At 36.5% G+C, this 21822-nt stretch overlaps 1 protein-coding gene across 1 annotated transcript in view; it reads right to left on the bottom strand.

Moving 5' to 3' along the window:
• Positions 1-21822, bottom strand: part of col4a6 (collagen, type IV, alpha 6) — a 79727-nt gene that overhangs the window by 10947 nt on the left and 46958 nt on the right. The window contains exons 5-30 of the mRNA XM_073858838.1: positions 20841-20975; positions 20660-20704; positions 20461-20577; positions 19584-19640; positions 17628-17708; positions 17510-17545; positions 17172-17213; positions 15228-15314; positions 14651-14743; positions 11187-11240; positions 11027-11089; positions 10842-10886; positions 10719-10772; positions 9662-9722; positions 9250-9360; positions 9001-9150; positions 7950-8081; positions 7735-7892; positions 7340-7519; positions 7022-7205; positions 6218-6268; positions 3539-3610; positions 3326-3433; positions 2969-3187; positions 2699-2860; positions 905-1075 (exon numbers count right to left, since the gene is read on the bottom strand). Of these exons, the coding sequence (XP_073714939.1) occupies positions 905-1075; positions 2699-2860; positions 2969-3187; positions 3326-3433; positions 3539-3610; positions 6218-6268; positions 7022-7205; positions 7340-7519; positions 7735-7892; positions 7950-8081; positions 9001-9150; positions 9250-9360; positions 9662-9722; positions 10719-10772; positions 10842-10886; positions 11027-11089; positions 11187-11240; positions 14651-14743; positions 15228-15314; positions 17172-17213; positions 17510-17545; positions 17628-17708; positions 19584-19640; positions 20461-20577; positions 20660-20704; positions 20841-20975 (2668 nt within the window). The remainder of the gene's footprint in view (positions 1-904; positions 1076-2698; positions 2861-2968; positions 3188-3325; positions 3434-3538; positions 3611-6217; positions 6269-7021; positions 7206-7339; positions 7520-7734; positions 7893-7949; positions 8082-9000; positions 9151-9249; positions 9361-9661; positions 9723-10718; positions 10773-10841; positions 10887-11026; positions 11090-11186; positions 11241-14650; positions 14744-15227; positions 15315-17171; positions 17214-17509; positions 17546-17627; positions 17709-19583; positions 19641-20460; positions 20578-20659; positions 20705-20840; positions 20976-21822) is intronic.

The raw sequence follows: 21822 nt of genomic DNA, 5'->3' as shown, positions 1-21822 counted from the left end.
AAAATATCCACTTTTAAACCACAACTTCTCGTCTAGATCTGGTCCAGCGCGACCCAACGTAAATGTGTGGTGACGTAGGGAGTTCACGTGTTACATACTGTATATAAAACCAAAATTTGCAGACCATTGTAAACAATAAACTGACACAAAGACATTAATTAGTATCAGTTGACATACAACAACGTCGCAACAGTCCTCTTTCAACACATTTGTAAACACTGGGGCGGAGTTTCGCGTTCGTCCTCTGTGACCTCTTGACATCATGACGTATTGGTGGGGTCACGCTGGCGCATCACGACCGGATCTAGACGAGAAGTTGTGCCTCAAAAGTGGATCTCCTCTTTTTTCTTGTCAACAATGACAATCGTTTCGCTAGATAAGACCCTTATGCCTCGTTTGGGATTGTTTATAGTCCTTTGAAACTCCGTTGAAAAAAACTGTTAAGTGTTGAGTTAAGTATTAAATGTCTATTAAAGTCCATCAAAACGAGAAAAATCCTGCAATGCTTTCCCCAAAAAACACAAACTCTTCTCGACTGAACAAAGAAAGACAGTAACATTTTGGATGACATGGTGGTAAGTAAATTATCTGGATTTTTCTTTTGAGATAATGGAATATTCCTTTAAAATTCAACATTCTTCAACATTCACACACATACACTCACACAAATCTAAACATATGTCAAATAAACATAAGAGAAATGTATTTCCACTGCTTGAATTTCAGATTTTGCACAGATAATTGTATTGCACAGTGATAGATAGAAATTGCACAGTTGTATTTGTTTAATATTGCACATACGTAGATTGCATAGTAATAGATAAGATATTGCACATTTGTGACTAGGAGACAGTAAGTTCAGACAGTGGAAGTTCCTGCTTCATTCTTTGTGCAATCTTCATACCCTTTATTCCAGGTCTTCCAGATATGCCTGGACGTGATCCAGAACCAGGGGGTCCAGGGGGTCCCCTAAATCCCTGTGGACCTGGAAAACCAGTATATCCAGGAGCACCCTTTATTCCACCAGGCCCTGGAAAGCCTGGATCTCCCCTCGCACCCTTCTGCCCAGGGAATCCTGGGAAGTAAAAAATTAATTAAAACACTGTATAGGGGTGCATCAAATTAACTAAAAAATGAAACAACAAATTTAAGATATACTTTAAATGCAAAATATATGTATATATATATTCATGTAATTAGTGAATTAAGCTGAATGCAGAGAGGGATTACTAAAAGATGCAATAAACAATGCTGACGAAAGCAAACATTTATTGATTTATTTGCTGTATTGGCATTGTAAGTATAGTTCAAATTGTTAACATGAGAAACCTATAGGCTAATTCTATCTTGACCAGTGTTTCTCAATTCCAGTACTCGAGCCCCCTTTCAGAATGTCTTAAGACCGGAGTATAGTCTGTTTTTTTACATGTACACTAAAAAACGCACAACCGTGCAAAATATAATTTATTTGACTCGTACATGTACACAGACATTCGACGCATGCACATTGCGACAAAAGGAGAATGTAGTATGTGGGGTCTCAAAAATTCGGCATACATTACTTGCGCACTCTTCTGATGGCGAAAATTGTGTCACGCGGTCAGCGTACACATAAAAAAACTGACTATACTTCGGCCTTTATACAGTCTGCTTTACTTTTTTGCCATCGGTTTGTTGTGTACCTACCATAAAACATTCTACTAGGGGGGTTCAAAAACAAGAATTTAGAAAAACTGATACAGACTAAATGGATAAGCAGTTGCAATACGAAATATTGCTTATCTAAAGTGTCTAAGACCTTTCTAGAATTGTCTGTTGAGATTGTTTTACAAGTAGGCGTGTTTTGTAGTTAAAGCACACAAGCACATAAAGGCTTTAGCAGCATAAGTTCTGACACTGTTAGATGGTGTTGCTCAAATTCAATGAATTTGAAGATTTGTTAAAGACACATGTTTTGTCCATCTTTAGATATATGTTATGATATCTTTTAACAAATGAATGGTTTTATTAGCTGTTGCAGTTGCGAATGTTAATACCAGGTGTAAACTGGTTTATTATTACTACAGTATAAACAGATTTCTTGGCTTGTAATGGAGGACTGATCCACATTTGTCACCTTACAACATTCATTCATTGCTTTGTTTATGATGTAAGGACATAAACAAGTGCATTAGGACATAGCAAAGCAACAATATTGATTGTGTTAGAGAAACTTCAACACTAAAGTAAATGCAAGCATTAGGTGGAGGACAATGTTTCTCACCTTGGCAGCCTAATGAAGTGACCCAACAACACCAAAAATAGAAGAGGGTGACACCATAAAAGAAATGATGGGAGGGTGAATAAAAGGGTGATGGGGAATAAAGAAGAATGAAAACAGATATTGTGTGAGGATTTTAAGTAAACAAAGGCTGACGAGAGATAACTGAAGAGTAGAGAAAGAAGCAACAGTGAAACATTACCCACAAATGAGTTGGGGTATTAAAACTGTCAGTGCAATTCAGACAATGCTCATAAGGAGTTTTCTGTAAATTAGAAGTTTTAAGTTTACATAAGGATGAAAAATCATGGCCTATTTTGGAGCTTGTAGTAAAGTGTACCCAAGTATATGGAACTATAAACAGCTCCATAAACCCACTCATGCTATTTACTGAAGAACCAAATATGGTGTTTTAAGTATGAGACTTAATTTGCTCACCTGAAGGTCCAGAAATCCCTTTAGGTCCAGCTGGGCCCCTAGGTCCAGCGATACCTCCAGGAGGATATTCACCAGGTGGACCTACAGGACCTTGGGGACCAGGTACTCCATCCAAACCTCGCTCACCCTTTGCACCAGAAAAGCCATTGCGTCCATCGGCACCTGAAAAGTTATACATTTCTGTTAACTATTCTTGATAATCAGCATGACTAGCATGTCTATCATGACTGGTGAAGCTAATAACATGTGGTTACATCTGTCCAAACCTACCTGGACTTCCTGGAAAACCAGGTGTGCCAGGTTGACCCTTGTCTCCTGGATCTCCCTGCCTTCCTGTAAGACCTGGGCTTCCGGGGGTTGCCCCTAGAACAACACCAGGTTCTCCCTTTGCTCCAGGAAGACCTGGAAAACCATTTTTTCCAGGAGACCCTTGTAAGCCAACATTTGTTATTCCTGGTAAACCTGCATCTCCTCTAGGTCCGGGAAAACCTGCAAAATGTATTCAAATTTGTTTATTTTAATGCTTTATATGACAAATATGCACAAAATATGGCTAGTGCACTGACCAGATAGGAAAAACGTGTGCTTAAACAGAGCACCCATCCTCATTTGATGTTAAAACCTTACCCTGAGGGCCAGGCAGACCTCCAATGCCTGGGTCTCCTCTCTCACCCTTCAGTCCATCAAAACCTATTCGTCCTCTCTCTCCTGGAGAGCCAGGCTGACCCTTTGGCCCTAAATTGTACATAAATACAGACGTAAACACTCACAGTATCACACATTAGCAAAGCATGAACAAGATGAATAAGACAAACAAATTTACTTTTAGTTTTTAATTACCTGGTGCCCCAGGACGTCCAGGATATCCTGGATCGCCATATTCCCCAGGAATCCTACAAGGCAGTTCTATTCCTGTCAACAGTCACATCATTGTCAGCGACATGCACGCATCTTACCCCAAGCATCCTACATCTACCTGTGACAAACCCTAAAACTCTGTGAATGCTAGTATCCTTTCACGGTGTATCTTGAATGCTGTGTGATAATAGTAGCCGCTCCACTTACAAACCAAGCATTAATTTGGCCGTTGGTGCTTATTTATTGAAAAAAAATTATCTGTCTGTTACCCTGAGAGCAATAACTACATTATGTTCATCTAGATGAGAAAAAGCACAGGGGAGAATAACACAAAGGTTGTAAAAAGCTACACAAAGCAAGACAATGGCATAAAATGTAATGATGATTCAATTATGAAGATGATGAATCTTCAGTGTTACTGGTGAAACTGAGCAACAGCATTGTTTCATCAGGATTTATCATTTCCTGGGACTACATGGACTGGTTAATGTATAACCAAATACACTCTATTTTGGTTTGAATAAAAGTGTCTGTCAAATAGGCTTCATTCATTTGATTATGCTGTTGAATCAATGCGTCCATATTTAGTCCATTACTCTTACAAACTGAAGGATGAGAAATTGATTATCTGTGACACTAGCTGCGTGTACATGAACCCTAATAAACCATTTGTAATTGGACTACAGCTCAGTCCGAATAAAAAACATCAATCATAATGAAAAAACGTAATTCGGATTGCAAGGGGTGATTTATACCTTTTCAAATCCTTCTGAAAGGACATGTAAACAAGTTTTAGACTGAAAACTTAAACTGGGAAGTTGCATATGCACAATAAAGCTGAAATGGTGTAATGAAGCATGAAATTAGATGTTGGTGTTAAAGGAAATCCAACATAGGGTCATAATGGTGCAGGACAACATTGTCCCACCAGGCCTTGCTGCAGACTCGAATTTAGGCCACAGAAAGGGGTGTTTTACTTACATCTGAATTATTTCATTCTGACTGAAAGCTTTACACCTGGTATTAAGATGCGCTTTGGTTGATCGGATCTCAAGTGGATGATGCTAAATAAATACAGGTGTTAACTGGGTGTAAAATGTTTTGAGCTCATCCACTTTCGACCACATTCAGAGGTAGTCGAAAACACTCTAGGTACGTTTACATGCAACCGAATAATCTGTTTGTAATCGTATTGATGGCACAAGCGTATTGAAAAGCATTCATGTAAACACCTTAATTAATACGATTGAGGACGATCGGATGCAAATTTGGATCGTATTGAAAGGGGTGGTGTACGCCGATCTGTGATCCGATCAGCAGGAGAAAAGTATGCATGTACAAATGTGTGAATCGTAGTATTTTCTAAATCGGATGCAAAAATACCTTGTGCACATGCGCAGAACATTTGCGCTGAAGTTCACATATTATATTTACCTCTTATGTCACATGATTCTCGTCACAGAAACACACAACAACAAGGTAACACATCACACATTAATGGGGTCGCGCTGTACTAAATTCTGCAGCGTTTATGTATACTTTTAAAACATTAGGCTACTTAAAGCCTTTTAAAAAGTGTGTTTTCATTACCTATATCTGAAAACTTCTTAAGAACAACTCCAACTCAGTTTTGACTTTTATACAGAGATAAAGCGTACGCAGCGAGAGATGCCGTACGCAGCGTAGCGTTGCCAAGTCCGCTTTTTTTAGTTTAAAATTGGTTTACTGTTTAAAGTGTTTCCACCAGTTGTTTGTATCTGCGGGTTAAAGATTAAATTATTTTGTTGCTAAGTTATTGGTATTTGGGCTGTGAATAGTCATTGGGATGCTTTTGGGCTAGTTTTGAACGTGCATTCGGATGGTTTTGATACGGCGAGTCTGGCAACCCCTTTCGGTTCGGATTCTATATAATGTACATGTAAACGAACATTTTAATCAGATTGCAATGTTTAGGGTGCATGTAAACTGTATCGTCAGAACCTTCAATCTTATTAAATCTGTTGGATTGACACCATTTTGACCGGATTGCTTTTTTGGTGTAGATGCGCATGTGGTCAAATGTGTTCGAGCACCCACAAAAGACCTCTTAATCTAATCTGATGTACCGAGCACAATGTTTTTACATTGAACATGACTTTCTAGCATGAACCAGTAGTGTTCAGCACAATCTTTAAGCTTTCATTGAAAAACTGAGGCCGATATGAAGCAGCTGCTCTCTGCCTTCTATCTTTGTTTCATTTTGTGAGCATGAGCTTATTATATCAATTGCTCTAAAATATCAGATAAAGCTCTTACATATACACCCATTCTCCGCAGACCATCCCCTTAAAGTAATCAGGACAAAAGTGGTCGAAAGTGGACAAAAGAGACAGGTGTAAATGTAAATGTGTCTCATGCACTTGTGATCCGATCAACGAAAACGCATCTTAATACCAGGTATAAATAGCGCCAAAATATGTCCATGTAAATGTAGCTATTGTCACTAGATAATGCTTAGTCAGCAAAGCAAGGCTAATCACATGCAACAAGATTGTTAGATTACTGTTAAAACAAGCCTATTAGTCTAAACTCTATGGTTAAGCTGTTTAATACAGTAAGGCCAGTGTAAATTGTATCCCTGAATTTTTTTATTGGCTACAGTTCTTAGCATTTTTATCTCACCTCCCTCTTCCAAAAAGGCATCATTAAACCCCGCCATCCCACAGCTGTCACCTAGTCAGAAAACATGCAACAAGGGCAAGAGAGATTGCAAGAGAAGCTGTCAATCGATTAGTTCATTCGGGCATCAAATGGTTAAGCGCGACACAGATTGTGCCTTTAGTACAGAATTAAACAAGCTCATTTCAATAATCCAGCATATTTAGTTAAAGCAGCGCTAATTATTTTTTTAGAAACATTACGTCAATGCCATGAGAGAGATGGAGAGCATGCAGAGCATTCACAGGCTTGATTCAGACACGAGTATAAAGATTTAACTGCTTCTGCTCAATCTCTCTCTGAATGCAATAGCTTACAAAAGAGATCAAGGTTTTGTTAGCACAGGCAAAATGTAAAACATTCATTGGCATATGCAAACCCATTCATGCAAACCCACACACACTTAAGCAGAGCCTATCTAAACTGTAGCAGTTTAAACCTGCAGCAAAAGATATGCTCAAGAAAAAGCAAAACCCAAGAATGATGAGAAATAATGGCTACTATTTGTATTATCTTCATATGAATGCCAGTTCAGTTCGTACAGCAATCAGCTAATACTTACTCATTATAAAACAACATTACCAATTTTTGCCTTCTCAAAACACTACCCATTTAATAAAAAAAAAAATGTCATATATGAGCTCTTTTATCATCAGTATCTGCACTATTTTAGGTTTTATAAATGTGTTTTGTGTTAAACAACACATATATATAACTTGTGCTGTACGTAAGCTTTATTGATCACTAATTTACACACTACCTACTTACCTCGAGTCCCTGGAGGTCCAGGTACTCCAGGAAGGCCATTGAATCCAGGATCACCTTGTGACCCTTTCAACCCAGCTGCACCAGGGTAACCAATACCGGGAAATCCAACAGGACCAGTACGGCCTTTGGCCCCTGGGATACCGGGAAAACCTTTATCTCCAGTCACTCCAAAACCAGGATCCCCCTGTAGAAAAACAGTTAACTCTGAGTATTTGTTTACTAATGTAAGAAAGAAATGAATCAAATTACTTATATTGTAAATAAATTAATTGTATCATACTAGCTATTTTATAATGATTTGCTTTGACATCTACTTACAGGTAAGCCTGGTGGTCCAGGGTAACCAGAAGATCCATCCCTTCCAGGCCTGCCAGTTTGTCCTGCTGGCCCAGCAGGACCCTGCTGACCTATTTCACCTTTTTGTCCTCTGCCTTCAGCGAAAAAGGATTCACCTTTCTGTCCTTTACGCCCTGAAAAGCCTCTGTCACCCCCACGACCCTAAAACAAAATAATTGTTGATTTTGATTTGTCCATATAACTCTATAATTTTTCCAGCATATGGGCTCCAGAGACAACCTGGAATAAAGTAAGCTTGACCTGACTTGTGGAGCAGAGAAATAAACAATGAACCTGTTTACTGCAGCACCATGTTAACACTCCATATTAAGGTCAATAAGAGCCTTGTGGTATTTAATCAAATAAAAAGATCTTACATCTGGGCCCTGTTGTCCACGAGATCCTGGGAAGCCCGAGTCACCAACTTCTCCCTTCACACCATTCAGTCCTGAAATACCCGGGGGCCCTGGAGGCCCCGGAGGTCCCTGTTCACCAGTGTTGCCCCCACCGAAACAATCACAGTCGCCATTTTCTCCTGTAATAGCACACAATTAGGAATTAACTACATCCTTTTCTAAAATGCAACCTTTACTGCACATCTTTACCTGAGATAGATGGCATTCCTCTCCTTTAAACCCTTTAATGCCTCTGTCTCCAAGTATCCCTCTTGGACCTGGCCGACCTGTAGGTCCCGGTTGTCCTAAAGTGAGTTCACCTACAGGGGCTAGAAAGGATCAAAGCAATCATTATCTGTTTTAACTGTCGTAGGATTTGTTCTGTTGATAACATCTGTGGCATGTCTTCAATAACAACAGAACAAGATTTCCACTTGTTCCACAGAAGCAAACAAAATCAAAAATGTGGGCGTGACAGAAACCTACATTTAAAGCAAATCTACGTGGCAATCAATGGGGAATTATTCCTAAAAGTCTGTAAATGTCAACTATTTATTTTACATTATTTTCTGTAGTAATGCCACAGCTTCTCCTATTGAGCTTAAAGAGACAGCACACCATAAAATGAAAAATCTGTTTTATTTATTTACTATTTATTTATTTATTATTTATTTACTTTCATGTTGTTTAACGTGTTTCATAAATGGTACATTTGTCACATTAGTTATAATTTGGTGGGTTAAATCTTGCAAACATTAAAATGCAGTGTATCTACTAAGAAGAACTACCTTCCATTAATTGACTATGAACTTGCACAGAGAATCATGGAATCCAATTCTTAAGAAGGAATTGAGAAATTACAAAGATAATATGGGTCTTTTATTCTGCGTAATGTGTCCTATTTGAAATATATATATATATATATATATATATATATATATATATATATATATATATATATATATATATATATATATATATTCCCTCAAATAAAGCTCAAAATTATTCATACCCTTTGTAACTATGACCAAAGAAGGCTGTGAAAATAAATCTGCATCGTTAATAATTTTGATCTTTACTTTAAAAAATCCACAAAAATCCAACCTTTCATTGGAGAAGAACAATTCCGAAATGGGGGAAAATCTCACCATGAGAGAAATATTTTTCTCTAATACACACTGCTCAAAATTAATCATACCCTTATATATATATATTCATAACAGGCTACCAATTTTTGAAATAGCTTACGTGGTGCACCAGGTGGTCCAGATGGTCCTGGGAAACCAGGAGGCCCCTGACTTCCAGGAAGACCTTCAGGGCCATAGCTGGCCCGACCTGGGTTTCCCTTCTGTCCTTTAAGTCCACGACTCCCAGGGAACCCAGGAAGGCCTGGACGACCTGAACAGAGAAAATACAGTCAAAGTAATATATACTTACAGATCAATATAAGCATAGGCATTAAACTACAAGCATAAAAATGAGGTATGTCAGTAGCACCTGCGAGAAAGGCAGGCACTCCGGGAAGACCAGGCAAACCTGGAAGCCCTGGGAAACCTTGATCTCCATTTAGCCCAGGATAACCAGGAAACCCAGGATCACCCTGAGGACCTGTGTAGCAGTAAATGGAATAATCACTTATGACTGTGTATGAACATACTTTCAAACGTACTTGTGTGTATGAGAGACTTCATGCACACACTTATGGTTAGGGTCTTAATTGATTCTGCCATCAAATCGATATTTCTGAATGCCCGAGGCCGGGATTAAGCAGATTTGACAAAAAAATATTTGATGAACATATTATATGTGCCGAAGCAGAGAGAGAGAGTGAGAATGAGAGAGAGAGAGAGAGAGAGAGAGAGAGAGAGAGAGAGAGAGAGAGAGGAGAGAAAAGTGTGATTTTTGATACCTGGAATTGCACTTGTTTGTCCAAAAGATGGTCCAGGTGGACCTGGGTCTCCTCTTTCACCCTAATACATACACAATTTGATTTATTCATGCTGCACAACATATATGTGGGTGATTCTCACAAAACCATTGAAACACCACGGCATTAATGATTTTAGCTTTAAAATGTGTAATATAGTAACATTAAAACGCATCAGAATTAACACAATACTCTGTTCTACCTTGCACAATGTGTGATTTCAACATAAGAATTTATAATTGTAAATTTTATCTCATTTTCTGCTGAAATTCTCATTACCGCAATGTATCCGGCTGTGTTTGAACATGCGTTATGTTGTAATTTAATCAAATTAACACAAAAATATTAAGAAAATTTTTTTTTTTGCTAGACTTTAGATGACAGAAAAAATATTAAATGAATATTCATGTATAATAATAATGAAGAAAAATTAGGAAAATTATGTGTCCATGCCCGATGTTCTCATCCTCCGCAACACTTTTTGAGAACAGTTTAAGCACATATACAGAATTTTAATAAAGTTTGATTTTGAGTGACCAAGCACATGGACCAGTTACTTCAAGATGGCTACCAGGTAAGATCATTTTTTTACAGTTAATTTGAAATATTGTCTTGTCAGAATGCTTACACGACATTTTGATTATCATTACCGCAACAGATGCTTATTAAATGTTAATTTAATTAATAGAAGCATAATACTTTGATTTTAAATGCATGTGCAGAATCTCCAAATTATGTTCTTTCAGGTTTGTCATGTCATTTTGAAAATATGTCAGTGTTGATGTTTTCTGACTGTTGCAGTAATGAGATCTTTTAGGACCAATTTTTTAAATTATGTTACAAAAAGTGTTAAATGATAAGTAAAAGTTTTTAAATTAATGTTCCCATTTACTCCAGACTTTGTTTTTCAATGTATGGTGGGAAAAAAGTAAATTTAAGCAATTTTTACATTTTCATGCTTGACATTTTTAAAACCAAGTTTTCGTGAGAATCACCCATGTATTTTTCAAAGATGTCTGTGTTATTCCTGTTTCCTTACTTTTACTCCCGACCAGCCTGGTTGGCCTGGAAGACCTTGATCGCCACTGAAACCCTACAGAGGAGATATGATGTGAATGATATCCAGAAATAATATAATATCTTGGTGTAAAGGATATCTTACTTTTCGGCCTTCAGGCCCAGGAGATCCATTTAGACCAGGAGGACCCTGCAATAAAAAAAATTACATTAAACATTTCATCACCTAAAAAACAAAGACACAAATGTAAGTATAAAAGTACAAATAATTGTTTGACATATTGTACTTTAACCAGAGTGGTACATAAATATGCTGTAAACAGGAATTACCCTCAATCCTGGCAATCCCAGAATTCCCTTTTCACCAGTCTCTCCTCTAAAAGTGAACGGGCTCTACGTGTGCACAGAGTGTGAAGAAAAGTGTACCAGGTTCAGATTATAAAACATAGCAAATATTACGAATAGAAGAAAATTGTCTTTAATCACTTACTGGTATTCCTGGACTCCCTGGAAAGCCTGTTTCTCCTTGATAACCTTTATCACCCTGAGGAAGAAAGTACAAAATATAAAAGAATGAAAATCCATGAGTCTATCATGTACTAGATTTCTATCATGTACTGTCTGGGTTGCTGATAAAGTACAGGTAGATGTTCCAGCTATTGTATCCAACTGGGTTTATTTATACATAATTGAAGGAATGTTCTTGATAAATGCAAGTGATGATCCATCGATAACATCTGTGGCATGTTAGCGATTAAAACAGAACAAGGTTTCGGCGTGTTCTACATTTTGTAAAAACGAACAAAACATTGCAGTGCCAGACTCCCACATACCCTATAATGGAAATAGATGTGTATGTGGGATGTTTCTGGCTAGACTACCATGGTTAGACTGCAACATACTTTTCTTTGTTTGTTTTTACATTATGTTCAGTAGTATTGCCACATGTTCTGTCAATTGAGCTTAAAGGCATAGTTTACCATCATTTACTCACTCTTATGTTGTTTTAAACCCATATTTCGTTAGTGGCTGCAGCAGGTGTAGCGATACCACGCACTGCCCGACAACAGTCCCCTTGGTTACTTTCAATGGCAGGGGACTATTTTCTGGCAGTGCGTAATATCACTACGCCCGCTGCAGTCATGTTACATCGGCAAAGTCCTTGAGTATTATGCCAGAATGAGAGTATAGTTTTAACCATATCTGCCTAGAAAATCACAACTTTTAATTTCCGTTGATCTTAGTACATGATGTAACTACAAAAGAGTCAAGTTTTAAATAGGAAAAATATTGCAACTCTTTGGTTATTTTTAGCGCAATGCTAATGGTCTAATCAGATTCTATGGATTGTGCTAAGCTATGCTAAAAGTGCTAGCGCTAGACTCAGAGATCAGCTGAATGGATTCCAAAACGGTAAGAACCAAATGTTTAACTCTGGGGGAGATGGACAATTAGAATATTTTCAAAAAAGTGTAATGTCCCTTTAAAAATCAGTTTAAAAACAACACAAGGGTGAGTAACTTGTATTTAAAGGGATAGTTCACCCAAAAATGACAACTCTGTCATCATTTTTCATCCTCATGCCGTTCCAAACCTGTATGAATTTCTTTTTTATGATGAACACAAAAGAAGATATTTTGATAAATGATGGTTTTTGAATTCAATGGGTACGTGTTACCATCATTTATCAAAAAAATATCTTCTTTATCATTTATCACAATACTTCCATAATATTTGTTTTCCTACTATGGAAGTCAATGGTTAGAATCAGCTCTGTGCTTACCATCATTTATCAAAATATTTTCTAAAGCTGTATACACTGTGTGAATTTAAATAGTCCTTTAGGATTGTTGCTTGCCACACTGTGCGATCAAGATCTTAGTTAAGTCTATGTCACACTGTATGATCTCAGTTTCCATCAATGTCAGACTGTACAATTTTAAAGACTTCGGACGCAAACAAACGCGTCCGTAGTTTTACGTCATCTATCGGCAATAGCTGGCGAACACACGCTGAAGCAAGGCTTGCAAACCGTAACAACATCTAGCGTTCATTTTAATCATAACTTGTCTCGACCATAAAAAAAGAAAAAATGAAGGAGACCTGGCATTTGTATTTCCAGCGCGTATGTCCACCTGGCTCTTTTCGACATTTGTCTGTGTTGGTTTGTTGTTGTCACACTAATTGTGTCATCGGGTTCTATGCTTCTATTGGTTCTTGATCTGCCGGTTGTCGTAGGGAGATGTCACACAGCAAGATTGTGTCTCTAAATTTCTGACACTGCCAGAATTTTGTCGGAGGATAATTTTGATCGCAACGGCTGTCTGTGAACATGTCAAACTAGTGATCAAAGACAGCAGATTTTAGCCTAGGATTCCAGGAATCTTTAGTGTTTCAAAATTTGTTCCAGACTGCTAAATCGTGGCTGAAATCTCACAGTGTGCACCGGGCTTAAGAAACTCATACAGGTTCAGACAACATAAGGGTGAGAAAATGATAACAGAATTTTCATTTTTGGGTGAACTATCCCTTTAACATTACACATTATATAAAACAATTTTTTTTAGATTCTAAGAGTTCATTGATATAATTGCAACAAATCTATTAAAGGTGCAGTGTGTAATTTTTAGAAGGATCTCTTGACAGAAATGCAAAATAATATACAAAACTATATTATTAGGGGTGTATAAAGACATTTCATAATGAACCGTTATGTGTTTATTACCTTAGAACAAGACCTTTTTATCTACATACAAAAAGGGTCCCCTTACATGGAAGTCGCCATTTTGTGCCGGCATTTTTCTACAGAAGCCCTTAACGGACATTTTTTTTACCAAGTTGTCTCCGACAATGACGTTTGTCCGGTGACAGCTACCGTAGCTTCTCTTTGTGTTTCAAAAGCAAGGGATGAGCAGTGGACTACGCCGTTGGTTGCAATTCGCAACCTCACCACTAGATGCCGCTAAAATTTACACACTGCACCTTTAAATGAAAATACTGAATTTAAAAATTTCACCTTAAAACAAAAATGTCCAAGATAAAGACATACAATATTTGTGATATTATGTAGCAATTTATTGCACCATACAATATATGATTCATTTCATTTCATAGGAACATTTTAACCCCTAGATTATCGAAGCAAACACGAGTCTTAAGTATACAGACATATATAAGAATTTCCTTGAATTACCAAGAAAAATTCAAACCAAGTGTCATCTATAAACAAATAAATCTAGACCTTTTCTTTAAAACTAACCTTAAATTTCATATATTTTCAAACAGTAATTTATATACAGTAGCAGGCCAATCATACTTTAGGTTAAGTTTAACCCATAAACATGCCCTTTTTTATTTTTTAATAATTTAAAACCAATAAAATTTTTTAATTCCGATGTCAAATCTTTAGTAAAATTATATATCACTGCAAATTATATATCAAGGGGCCAAGTTGATACAATATGTTAAACATTTTTTAAACATTGCTGTTTTTTATCATTATTTCTGTTGTAATAAGCAACACCCTTACAGTTATTTTTATCACGTTTAATGTTTTACATGAACAGATTGCTTGAGAGATCTTTGAATGCCTTTGGTTTCATATTTTTATCTAATGTAATGACACTGATACTGTATGTTATTTGGGTCTCACTGTAAATGTGTACAGAATTTACACAATTTACTCCTCCCCTTTTGTTATGAACCTCTGTAACTATTAGACTAATTTATCATGTATTAATATCACTCAATAATTATGAAGATATTCAAGGACATCACCCACAACATTCACCAAGGGGTGAAGTAAAACAAAGATGAAGTACACATCACCCTCCTGGATAGCAGGAGTTATCTAGTAAAGCAACAAAACATCCGTAGAAGGGAGGACAGTGTTGACTGGATCAGTGGTAACCTACTGTAGGTCCAGATCTTCACAGCTGCCTTTTCATCACAAACCTTAACTCCTTTGTCTCCTTTGGGAAAGCCAACAAACTCCACCACTCCATTGACCGATGAGCGGCCTGGGTCACCGAGCTGGCCCACATCTCCCTGGATACGGTAACCAAGGAAGAGAGATTTTTTTATATGGGACACGATGAGGTGCGATGGGGAGGCTGTTTGAAGACGATAGCGGCGGAGCATGTTGAAGAGGTGGGGTGTGGTGAGAGTTTTTTGGATTTTGTAGAAAGGACGTTAAGATGACTGTGACCACTGCAGTGGGGAGATCAGGGTGAGAAGGAGATGAATGGGCACAGGTGGAATGAAGGAGCTTTGGTAATGAACCACATACTTAACACAGTGGATGAGCATCTATCTCTTCCCAAACAATCATTCATATACCCACCCACTTTCTCTATACCTCTGTATATTATTTAGAGAAAACTTAGTTATAATTGAGGAGGAAATATAAAATATCATGATGTGTATGATGTTGTTCAGTGCTCTCACGCTCCCTCCCTGTCCCATCATCAAACCCTTCTCACCCCGTCAGTGCCCCTCCCTGGGTTGGCATCACCGCTCCCCAGTGTGTTACCTTTTGTCCTTTGTTGATACTGCTTATTGGTGGTGCGCTAAACTGAACGGCCGGACTGCCCCTGAGTCCTGGTGGACCAACATCCCCCTGAGATCCGCAACACAGACATTTGACACATTAGAGCCCGGGATTTTATTAGCGAGAGAGAGAGAGAGAAGGTCAGGTAAAGAAAACGTAAATGGCCCACATAGAAAGAGAAAGTGCAGGAATACTTAAATAAAATAAATGTAATAAATAAAATATTAAGGAAATAGAAAATTCAAACATAAGAGTGGAAAAAGTACAGTGAATGAGTGAAACAAATGAATACTGCAAAAATCATTTTTATAACAGATATCTAAACATCCTTAAAGCAAGATACAGTAGTAAGATTTAACAACAAGATTTGTTTTTGAGAAAATAAGACTTATTTATAGAGAAAATACATACAATTATGCTTATTTGCTTTACCTCAAGTGTTTCCTTTGTTTCAAACAAATACAATATTGACTTTTGTAGAGTTATGCGCCTAAAAGCAAAATACTTTATTCCAGATATCATTTGAAAATATCCTCTCTGATGTCTTTACATTTAATGCAGTTTTGCTCATTAAGGATGTCAAGATATTTTTTGCAGTGAACAGAAAAAAGCCAGATGAATTTTGAATAAAGAGTGAAACAGAATGGCACAAAAGTCAAAGCAGCAGGACTACAGGGCTCATTTCCATTTTGACTGCTACAAATGCATGTGTATAATTTCTTAAAATGATTTATTTTGTACATCATTTCATTGGTCAGTTCTTGGTTGTAAAACTACTATAGCTGGTGTTTTCTCAATAAGAGTTCAATGGGTTGAGCATCCCATACAAAGGAAACAAAGGCACACAGAAGATTGGAGCAGGTGATTCCAGACCCATCACAGATCACTCACAAACAGCAAAATGAATGGCAGTTCAGAGACCCTACATGAAATATGATAATAATTTTTACTCTATTGTAGGTACTATAAACTGTCATTCATAGGCTGAGGGAAAATGTTTCATGTTTTGTAGTTACCATGCTTATTGCCAGGGCCACAAAGAATCTGCACTCCCATTTATTGAATTTTTGGTTGGTTTGATTATATAAAGTGAAATAGTATCACCTCTGTTTAACACATTGAAATTTATTTCACAATTTTAATTCAAAGGGAAATGCAGATGCTATGTGGACCTGCTTATTAGTAAGATTTAAGTGTTTCTCACACTGAAAGTACCAAAGGAATACAGTCATTTGTGTTACAGAAAAAGCCTTTGTTGTGATGAACAGTATAGTGTGTGTCGAGACGTGAAAATTATATTGTGGTTGTTATTATAACAAAATTGGAAAAACTCAGGCATGCTGCAAGGACAGGACTGTTTGGAAAGGAGGAAAGAAGAGAAGAAAATCTATAGTGTGACTAGGAAAACTGATAAAGTAAATAAAACAGTGTAGTCTAAGGACAGGAAAAAGAGATGAAATCTTTGTAGAAAGATTGTTATTTAGACTCTTAGCAAATACTAAATACTATTTAATGTGATGTGTGACACTACAAAGACTCAAGAGCATGCTATCTAATTATCTAATTACATATTGATTGTCAGTCAGAGATGTTTAAACAAAGTTCTAGTAGGGTATTGACAAAAACAAGGGTTTGTTTAAGAAGGGTTTGTTGTCTGTGTTAGACCAATCACAATCGCTTCAACCACCACAAACACATGCAAAACACCTTCAGTACATAGAAAAGATAAAGAAACACACTAATAAAAACTTTTAATCAAATGAACATAAACATACACACACATGGCGCAGCTAGAGTAGTCTAAACTTAAAAGTAATATTGTGTCCAGGGAATACATTTTTAAGAGTATTGGACAAAATGAAAGTGACTTTTTAACTGTGACAACTAACAAATGCTTAGGTGTTGCAAAGTGGATCAAATTCATACCTTTTCTCCCGGCTCCCCTTTGTAACCTTGACCTGGGCTTCCCTGTAGTACAAGCAGACACCTTCAGCATGGATTTTTACATCACTGATTCATTGGTTAGTTTCCTTCTGAAATCAATCTTTTCCCAATGTGATACTTTGGACCAATATGTGTGCTGATACATACTCAAACAGCTACAATTAAATGCACTTTACAGGCTGATGTGAAACCACTGCACTATTTTCATCCGAAATAAGTGCCTTAGAGGTATGTGTTTGCATACTGTCCCTGTCTGACAGGTGGATGGCATTAAAGGTTTAATTTTAATACAGTTTAACAAGATAACCATTAAAACTTACAGGTGGTCCTGGAAGACCAGGTGGACCAGGCAGACCCTGTGAAGAAAGGGAAGATGAGGTTACAGTTCTGATAAACGGACCGACAGCGGACAGATATTTCGAGAGATTAAATACATACAGGAAATCCATCTGGACCACTGGGCCCTGCTAGACCTGGAAATCCCACTGGACCTGGCAGGCCTTTCACAAGTATTGGGGACTAAAAAAGGTACAGGAAATTGATAGTTAAAAGTTTTCCATTAAAATATATTTAATAAAATCTATGCATGTTTACATGAAATTAGCATGTAGTAGATATCTGAAGCATGTCATACTTGTCATACTACTAAATCATTTGTTGTTTTCACCACTTTTATCATAACATAATGACATCTTTATTTTCTTTATTTAAATATTTTAAAAATATTTAACTATGCAACATATGATATAAAACCAATGCACCAGCTGACCTAACAGCTAAACCAGAGATAATCGTTTTTATATTCAGCTATAAACAGAATCTAATTCAAAATCAGCTTATTGTTATTTTATTGATATTTCTGTCTGCATGTTGGGGAAAGAAACAGCACTCAATGTATTCTTTGAGGTATCATGCAGTCTTTATAATATACAAACATGTTAGATATATCTGCCTTGTGATGTTCAAACTTTGTCCATAATTTAAAACTCAAGAGAAATGTATTATTATTAGTTATTTTATTTATGTATTAACACTTTTTGATCTGTGAAGTAAAAAGATGAAATTTGCTTGTGAAATGTGCATACGGACATTTTGACTAACAAATCATGAATCAACAAAAACTTTCATACTACAATTTACTTTAAATGTATGCAAAAACGTAAGAACAACTTAGAACACGTACGCAATAATCATGAACAAAAAAAAGAACCCTATAATATATATCTGTGTTACATTTTTTCCTTGTTCATGATTATTGCGTAAGTGTGGTTGTTTCTCACGTTTTTGCATACATTTAAAATAAATTGTAGTATGAAAGTTCTTGTTTAATCATGATTTGTTCGCTAAAACGCCCATATGCACATGCTTAGTGAATGAGACCCAACTAGGTAAATGTGATGAATGACTCTGTAGTTACACTTTTTGTGTACTAGAGGGCGCTCTCACTAGAACAATATAAACTGGGCATCACTACACCATATGTTTTATGCTTCCGGTATTAGTATTAAAGATCACCTTCACCTGTATAAATAACCTTGTTTGATTCATACACTCCTGTATCTCAGCAGCAGATTCAAATCTGAGCATTGACTCGTTGTGATCATTTGATCTCACTTGCTCTAATCCAGTTTTCTCTTTTCTTGATTAGTACTGGATAACTGACAGATTTTCATTTTTTTTGTCCATGTTTTAATTGGTACACAAATGCATATTTGATGTTTCATACTTTAATATTGCACATTTAGTTGGCATGTTTATATTTATAGTAATTAGCATGTTACTCTTCATTTCTTTATTGTTGCTTGATAAACAATACACACGTACAAATATTATCCATAAATCTCATATAGTTTGTGAATATAAGGTATGATTCTACACTAAGCCTGCTAAATGCACGATAACATGTTTAGATTTTATGCAGGCGTAAAAAGAAATACGCAAAGCAAGAATGAGGTAAATAAACACCTACTTCACTTCACTGGTCTTGCTTTAAACTTTCCATCAAAATGTTTTTATAAAATATCTTGACACATTCATCAAAGTAGCGGCATGAATAATGCCTATATCAGTCTTTTTGTTGTGATTAAAAGCTAAAAAAAGTGTTTTATAGCATCACAAGAACATGGGCCCACACATGATCCACCTCAGAGGATTTCACATAAAGCACTTTAAAAGATGCATGTGGTTTTGAAAATAATTAAGGGATTTTCCCTGACAGGTTTGCACTCCACACCCAAATTTACCAACTACCAACATATATGATTAACAGTGCTGGGAGAAAAAAGTGTATGAACTGCAGTATTAGGACTGTATGAAGGTTTGTATACTGCATGGGTGTGCATAAACCTGTATGTGTGAAATGTTTAGGGTTGAAAAAGAACAATTGTTACTTACTGGTGAAAGATTTATATATATCGGTTCTCCTTTTTGTCCTTTTTGACCAGGGAATCCCTAAAATAGAGTTTATAAAAAATTTTCAACATACATACTGTAATAAGTATGAACAATCATACATTTTCTCAAGCAATTACTGTCAAGACATACTAAATTAGTGATCTGCTGTATTTTTGTATATTATGGGTTATTTACATCATTGGTTTGCAAACTTCATATTGGGGACCCAAAGCATTGCACATTTTGTCTCATCTGACACACTCAGTTAAAAGGATAGTTCACGTTAAAATGAAAATTCTGTCATCATTTACTCATCCTCATGTTGTTCTAAACCTTTCTTTTTTCTGATGAACACAACAGAAGATATTTTGAGAAATTATGGTAAAAACAGATATTGACCATTGACTTCCATAGTAGGAATAAAAAATATAATAGAATTTAATGGGTAGCATCAACCGTGTGGTTACCATCATTTATCAAAATATTTTCTTCCGAAATAATTTTTTCCTACTATGGAAGTCAATGGTCACTATCTGCTGTGTGTTTTACATCATTTCTCAAAATATCTTCTTTTGTGTTCATAAAAAAATAAAATAAATACATACAGGTTTAGAACAACATGTGGATGAGTAAATGATGACAGAATTTTCATTTTAAGGTGAACTATCCCTTTAAATGTATATACATCTCTGTTAATGAGCTTATGATTGGAATTACAGTAGATGTGTTTAATAAGGGAGACATACAAACGTGCAGTACAATAAAATAATATTTTATAGATAACAATTGTTATTCTATCAGTGCTTCTCCATACAAATTCCCAATACATAATTTGTATAATTGAATGCATATGAATCTCTTTTTTGTTTAAACTTACAGGAGATCCAGGTAAACCAGGAAATCCGTCACGGGCCCTATCACCCGGGTCACCTTGTGTGCCATTACACCCGTCTAGTCCTGGAGGTCCAATGGACCCCTGTTGACCAGGGTGTCCCTGCAAAGAATTTTAAAGAAACATGTAAGTACTAGCAGAGAAGGGTGAGACTATAGTAAAGCAACGAGGGTAATGTACTTACAGGAACACCGTCATTACCAGCAAACCCAGGAACACCCATTGGGCCCTGTCAGGATAAAAAATATGCAAAATATGTATTTTACTGTACAACGTTAATGTGCGTTGACAGTGCATTAAAAATATACATAAATAAACAAACTTCATTTAAACCTCTAATTTATTAGTACTAATATAAATCAGACCTTGTCCCCCTTTGGTCCAGAGAGCCCTTTGCGTCCCGCATGGCCCGTTTCTCCTTTTGGCCCATGAGGCCCCAGGTTACCGCTGAATCCCTCAGGACCGGTGCTCCCTACTGGTCCAAGTGGCCCTGGCTGCCCCTAGATTGAGACATATATAAGTGCGGCAGTTAAAAATAATGCCCAAAAGTGACTTTATTAGGTTAATGGTTTATTTTAATACCTTCATACAAAGTTACTGAAATTTCAGTATTGCACAATGGGGACACGGATATATAAGATGGATAGTTATTCTACCCATACATTTTTAACAAGCTTATATGTCGTCAATGAAAATAAGTGTAAAATAAGCTATAAATGTAAATAAAATTTTACATTTTGCTAAAACTATATAAAACGTCTGGAGTATGTACACTGTAAGATATCTGTAAAATCGTGTTATGTAAACAGGTGTTTGATTTGAGATCTAGAAATTGGATGTGGGTCAAATACTGTAGCAGGCACATTTCATTTACTCTAGATGACAAAAAACAAAATGCAAGATATATGAACATGTTTCAACATCCCTTTAATCACTGATCATTCTTGCTGCTGACCAAATGGTGGCAACACTAACCAGAAAAATAATAAGGCTGCATATCTCTTTTCCGGTTAAATGAGTAAATGGTGGTGCAGTGATCTCTCAGTCACAATACTAAAAAGTACAGTATTTCTTGATCAAATCATTTATGGCATTACATAAAACAAGGCAGATAAGAAATGCGTGGGAAGGAAAACTTGGAAGGATGACTTTCCCTGATTAACTTTGTATAAGACAGATTAGACATCTGTTATCTGATACAGACAGACTCAAGGTGCTTTAAACTCTTAAATTAAATTTGATGGTGAGAAGGTGGTTTGCATGTATTTACTGTTACTTCTTTAAAATGTAACTTATTTATCCTTCAAGCTATTCCTCTCTGACAGTGATGAATAGTAAAGGAATGCA

Source organism: Misgurnus anguillicaudatus, chromosome 21 (genome assembly GCF_027580225.2).
Source record: "Misgurnus anguillicaudatus chromosome 21, ASM2758022v2, whole genome shotgun sequence".
NCBI classification, from domain to species: domain Eukaryota; kingdom Metazoa; phylum Chordata; class Actinopteri; order Cypriniformes; family Cobitidae; genus Misgurnus; species Misgurnus anguillicaudatus.
This window is presented reverse-complemented; position numbering and strand designations above follow the sequence as displayed.